At 57.7% G+C, this 6,387-nt stretch overlaps 1 protein-coding gene across 1 annotated transcript in view; it reads right to left on the bottom strand.

The window, feature by feature from the left end:
• Positions 1–5,964: 5,964 nt before the first annotated feature.
• Positions 5,965–6,387, bottom strand: part of LOC100470233 (tetratricopeptide repeat protein 7A) — an 84,302-nt gene continuing 83,879 nt past the window's right edge. Inside the window, exon 17 of the mRNA XM_034659086.1 lies at positions 5,965–6,186. Coding sequence (XP_034514977.1) covers positions 5,965–6,186 — 222 coding nt within the window. The remainder of the gene's footprint in view (positions 6,187–6,387) is intronic.

The raw sequence follows: 6,387 nt of genomic DNA, 5'->3' as shown, positions 1-6,387 counted from the left end.
GTAGCTGAGGCCAAGCGCATGGGATGCGGGGGGTGCACTCAGGAAGAATAACTCACCGGGCCTGTGCCAGCCTGGCTGTTCCCCCCCTTCAGAGGAGTGGTGGGAGATGGGTAGTGGGGAAGGAGGGAGAGCTACTTCGGGAAGGTGTGGGAATTGGGTTCTGAAGAATGAGGGGCATGGAGTGAGGCCCAGCAGGAATTTTGGGAAGGGGTCCTTCAGGGATAGGTCTTTGAGGCCACAGGAGACCTGGCAGAGGCATAGGAGGAAGAAGGAAAGAGGAGAAAGAAAGAGAGCAAGTCCCCAGGAGAGTACTGCTCCCAGCGGAGAAGAGAAGCTGGACGCAGGACCATGCCCTGGCCGCAGCCCAGCCCAGCCTCCATGCGTACACCCCCAGCTTGCAGTGGGCCAGGCCCCCGAGGCCCCTGCACCGTTGGCGGGTGCTCTCAGGGCAGGGGGAGCATGAGCCATGTGGGAGGCCACCACCCACAGCCACTGAGCACTGGGCCTTGTTGGGGGGTGAGGGTAGAGAGCTGTGGGCCCCTGAGCACAAGACCAGAGTGCGAGCGAACCCCTAATGGCCTCTTCCTCTGGGCCCTGGGGTCGAAGCAATTGAGATCAGAGTTACAGATGGGGAGCCCTGACCTCAGGCTGCCGGAACTGGAAAGGTTGCTCGGGAGAAAACGGAGCTCTAGTACCTCCACCATCTTTGGGCCCCTTGGAGGGTGGGCGTCTCTTCCTTTTAATGTGAGAGCTGCTCTTCATTTGTGCTCATGACTTCCTGCCCTTGCCAACCAGCTGCCTTCTCATCCCTCGGCCCCGCGCCTTCTGCTCCTTTCAGCTTCTGCTTCACCACCAACTGCTCCCCCTTTTCTCGGTCCCACACTCCTGCCGCAGAGGCCAGACCCTCGCGGCCTTTAGCAATGTCAGTGTCATGAAAGACAGAGGCAAAAGGAAACCAAAGAGACAGGACAACCAAGTGGAGTACGTGGTCTAGGGCGGGAGGAAAACCACGCTCCAAAGACCACGAGCGACCAACTCGCATATGGACGGAACGCAGGATAAAGTAGCATGTCAGTGTTAAATCTCGTTTGTTACCCGTGCTGTGCTCACGTAAGACAATGACCTTCATTCTTTGCAAGCACATGGAAGTATTAAGGGGTAAAGGAGCATGACGTAGCAACCTATGCTCAGATGCTTCAGAGAAAAAAAAAAGTAACAATACATGTTTGTTTGAAGATTTTATTTATTAGAGAGAGTGTACAAGCAGGGGGAGCAGCAGGGAGCAAGAGAAGCGGGCTCACTGAGCAGACAGCCCGACGCAGAACTCGATCCCACGACCTTGGGGTCATGACCTGAGCGGAAGGCAGACACTCAACCGACATAGCCACCTAGGCGCCCCACAACACATGCTTTTTAAAGAAGTCCACAATGACAGTAAAAGAGGAAGAGAATAAGAGTGAGAGAGAGTGAGTGAGAACAGGAGAATCGTGACAGCACCAGTCTGGGGACCTCCTGCTATGTCACAGGCTGTGGGCCAGCCCACAGATGAGAAGCTTGGGGCTGGAGCCCACCCGTGGTCCCCTCAGCTGGCAGGCAGAGCAGTGCATCACATGGCCCAACACACAGGTCCTGTGGTGAGCCTGTCATGTTTCCGGGCTGCCTGGCATCTTGTAAATCCCCCTTGCTAGTTGGGGACCTTCCAGCCTCTTGAGTGACCTCACTTAAGGAGTGTCCTCTCCGGTCGCAGAGGGGGTGAGAGCACCAGGCAGCACTGAATGGCACTCATTCCTCCTCACCGAAGCCGGGGCCCGAGCCTCCAGCCAGTGGGGTGATGCTGTGGCACCCCCGGACCTGTGTGTCGCCCCCTGTGGTGCTGCAGTTGAGGCCCCCGGTGAGGCATGTTTCCGTGGACCCCAGAGGCGCCAGCGTGTTGCTGCGCGGACGGGCGCTTCCTGCGGCTCGCTCTCAAGGTCCAGCGAGCTGGTGCCGTGCCGGGTGCTCAGACGGTGGCCAGAGCGCTGGCTCTGGAGGCCGGGACCTAGGTTCTTGGGCACCGTGACCTCTCCAGCTTTCATGGGGACCAAACCCACCTCCCAGGGTTGTTGACTACCAGGGGAGCAGCGTGGCAAGTGTAGACATTGTAGAGCGCGGGGAGGATTGTGCTAAAGGCTGCCACCTTCGTGCCGAGAGAAGAGCCGGTTCGTGGTAGAGCTGTGCCTTCCAGCCCAGGCTGGCTTCCGATTCCATCAGAGAAGCCGGATGGTGGCTGCTTTGCCCCAGGTCCATGCCCTGCAGTTACTGCCCTAGGGCTCCTGGAAACTCCCTCTCTCCTGGAGCTACCTCCAGTGGTCTCTGTCCTTTGCAACTGGAAGAGTCTGATAAAGATTGCAAGGAATTTCTGGCAGGGGACAGACAGGATACGGTCTCCATCACCGTCTTCCTGGCCTCCACAACCCTTCAGATCAGGACCATGGGGGTTGGTCCCACAGGTCGCTTGTGTGTGAGGCTCCCTGATTCTGGGCTGCCATTAAGAGCTGGCAGCAGGGGCTGGGGGAGGTTTGTTTAGCTGGAAGCTTCCCAAGGCCGAGGAATATTTGCATGATGAAGACATCTGAGCGCCCAGTGGGGGAGCGAATGCAACAATGAGCACTTTGGTATCAGAAAGGAGTCTGCGTGTTGGTGGCTGAAATTCCATTCATATTTATGCCTGTAGATAAACACTATTAATACTGAAGGGCTGTGTCCTAGAGTGTGCCGGGGGTGCTGGAGGTCCATGGGGGCGACAGTGCAACCCTGAGTCTCGTCCCCAGATTCCAGCCCTCGTTCTGGCACCATGGATCGGACAGAGGGGTGTGTGTGAATAAGAAATGGGGGGAACTGGGGGATCAGGAAATGCCCAGGTCTCCACTACTGCCTGACTCTCCAACATCTGACCAACTGAGGTCAGCTTGTGTCTGGAGTAGGAAGGCCTCCCCTTCCCTTCCTCCATTCTCTTCTTTGTAGAATGAGCTTTCTAGACTGTTCTCCGGGGCTGGCAAACCGTGCTGACACCACCTATGGCCTCAGGCAGTCTTTGTCACTGCAAGGGTCCTAGAGCTGCGAGTGAGGGTGTGAAAGAAGTATGTGATACTAATCGTTAAATCACTGCAGACTGAATGCGTTTTCCTGAAGCATCGAGGTGAAAGGGAAGCGGGGTCCCCACCAGCTCCAAAAAAGGCCCTTCCTCCCTGGAACAGCAAGGCCATCCCCCAAAGAATACCTCCGTGAGGCCACGGGAGTGGGAGGTTCTTGCGTGGGCCAGGCCAAGCTCCTGCGGAAGCCTCTAGGGCGCCTCTCTTCCAGGTGGGCGGCTGCAGCTCTGGGGGTGCACCCGAGGATCCCTTGGGGCACAGGAAGAAAACAGAGCTTCCATGCGAACTTCAGTCATTCCTCGAAAGTGTGATGCGTGTTTAGGACAAGTGGTAGCCCGGAATGGGTGTGGCGGGTTTGAGGAGCGTACTGGTGTGGACGTCACCGCGCAGGCCGCAGGCGGATCAGGAAGCATATGGTGGGCATCCCTGCCGCACAGTTCTCACCTGCTGCTTCTCCCCCAGGTGCCCAAGGCGCACCACCAGCCGCGCCCGCAGGCCACACTCTCTGTGCAGATGAGTGTGGCCCCGGCCTCCCCCAGCTGGGCGCCCGAGGCAGCAGGGGGCTCAGGCCCACCAGAGGTACAGGTCAGGCCGGGGGAGGCTCTGCAGCCCCGCCCGGACCCCCTCTGCCTCGGGCTTCAGCACCTGCCTAGCCCTCTCTGCTCCCCACTGCTCCAACCAGCCTCTTCCTGGGCCCCTCCCCGCTCCTCCGCCACACCCCTCCCCACTGTGGGGCATGCCCCCGTGACTTCTCAGGCCTCCCTTCCTGCAACACTCGCTCCTCACTAGACGCTTGTTCTGGGGTACCTGCTGGATGAAATGAAGACACTGTATTCCTTCCAAGGGTCTCTTTCTTTATTCAAGATCTTTATTTCAAACTGCCCGCAACTCGGCCCAACCCTCTGAGGATTGCCACCCAAAATGCATTTGGTGCCTTTTCTATCACCAATAACTGACTACCGATCTTTGGGCACCCAAGGCAAATCAACAGCATTTGCTTTTCTCGTTTAGTTTTTTTTTTTTTTAACAGAATTTCAGAATAAAAATAGATCTCTATCATATATATATATCTATATATATTTATACACACACACACATCGAGGCAGAGATCCTTCAACAAGTGGTGAAGGATCTGGTGTCCCCTTGTGGTGTGGGGAGGCCAGGAGGGGGCAGGCCCTCTCTGGGAGGCACCTGGGGGTGTGCAGTGCTGAGCCAGTGTGGCAGGGAGGGTGGGTCTCCAATAGCCCCTTCTCCCTGAGGAGCAGACTAGGCAATGAGGAGCCAAGGCAGCCCTCATCCAGTCTTTCCATACACCTTAAGATGAGAGAGACGTACCAGATGGAGCTTTAAAACTAAAATCCAAAGTGCAGATAAAAAAGGAATTCCCTGATAAGCCCCGCCCCCTGGGGGGGCGGGGAATAACTTCTTTGGGAGAATTCCAAGAGCATCATGCAGCAGGGCTAGGGGAACCAGCAGGGAATATCGCACCCACCAGCCCCAGGTCCCCTGCTGACAGGGATGTGGTCTGTCCCCTCCACTGGTCTCCAACCATAGTCCCCACTGGGCCTTGGGCAAGGGGGACCCAAATGGCCTGTAGTGGAAATGGGCTGTGGGTGGTGAGAGGTACTGGGGTCAGTCCCAGAGACTGCCCATCTGCATATTATTATCACCAGAAGATTCTGCATTGTACCCCTTGCTAAGAAACATAAGGCCTGATGGAGTATGTTGATGCAAGGTGTGAGTAAGAACTGGGTCCAGCTGCCATGTTTGTATGCTAGAGTCTAGGGCCTAAGGAGGCCACTTGGGGTGGGGCATGGTTCCAGAAAGATGAGCATGGTAGAAAAGGGAGGGGAGTTAGGGCTGGTGCTCAGTGACCCTGGCCAGGCACCAGAGGCCCAAAAGGCACTTGAAGCAGAGAGCAAGAGCAGTGGGGCCCAACTGGCCTCATGGGGCAAAGAGGGGCATCCTCCAATAGCTCAAACCTGGGAGAGGGACCCAGAGATCCTATCCTCTTCCCACTTGCCAGCAGAGTCTTCAGCCCTGACTGCGTGGGGCAAGACCTGAGAGTTATCCAAAACCCTGTCCTGAGACTGGGCCTGAGATCAGGGCCCTGGGGCTCCCTGGGCACAGAGGCATCGGTGGAGGTCAAGTTCAGCTGTGAGGCTCCTCCACCCGCGCTCTCAGGGAGCAAGTCTGGTCACCAAGACTCTAAGTCACTTAGGGTTCAAGCAGACCGTCTCCTGAGGCACTGAGTTAGGAACTGGGGAAAACCCTCTTGACCTAGCCAGAGAGCAGTTTGTGGGGTTCATCTTTGGTTTTGGAGAACCGGGAGCTGAAGCTCGAGGCTAACACCTGTGCAAAGTTACTGGGAAATCCAGGATCGGGGATGTGAAGAGTGGCAGGCATAGTACGGGAGCTTCTAGACAGTGGGGGATGGTACGTAGGAGAGACAGACCCTTATTGCACATTGAGATGATGCACGGACATTCTGGGGGAGATGCTCCCATGCTCATGTGGCTTCCCAGCTACGTCCTTCCTCATAAACCAGGGCCTTCTGAATCCCAAGGAGCAAGGGATTTGCTTTCAATGCAAATCTGGCCCACCCAGCTCCAGATGAGCAGCTCCCAGACCCAGCTGGCCCTGGAGGGAAAGCCGGGCTGGAGTGGGGGAGGCGAGGAGAACTAGGGCTGCAGCCTGCAGAAGTGTTCCCTAGAGATGTATTTCCCTGAGGCCCCACACCTCCCCTGCCCTGTGCTCCCTGCTGCCTGCCTGCCCCCCCCCCCCCCCCNCCGAGGGCAGCCGCTCCGTCCCACCCTGCCGCTGTAGGGCGATGTCACAGCTCTCTGGGGATGATGGAGAAGGGCAGCACCGGGCTGCTGGCCTCCAGCTCGAGGGCAGTGAGGAAGCAGTCAACGGCAGCCTCGCTCTGGCCCTGGGCCTGCAGCACCTCGCCCAGGCCCTGCCAGGCCTCGTGGCAGGTGCTCTGTCTCTCCACGGCGTCCCGCAGCACCTTCTGGGCCAGACTCTTGTGGCCCAGCCGACTCAGCATCAGACCCTGGGGAGCAAGCACAGGGCCAGGTTAGTGAGGGCGTCCTGCGGCAGGAGCACCCTGGCTGTCAGGGCAAGGAGGCAGCTCCCCCACCAGAGAGAGAGCTCAGCGTCTCAGCCTCGGGAACCATCGAGAGAACGTTGTCATCACCCATGCGAATTCTACCTGTCCCCGCCCTAGTCCTGCTTCCAGCCCAGCCTCTCAGAT

The sequence above is a fragment of the Ailuropoda melanoleuca genome, chromosome 4 (genome assembly GCF_002007445.2).
Source record: "Ailuropoda melanoleuca isolate Jingjing chromosome 4, ASM200744v2, whole genome shotgun sequence".
In the NCBI taxonomy this organism is placed as follows: domain Eukaryota; kingdom Metazoa; phylum Chordata; class Mammalia; order Carnivora; family Ursidae; genus Ailuropoda; species Ailuropoda melanoleuca.
This window is presented reverse-complemented; position numbering and strand designations above follow the sequence as displayed.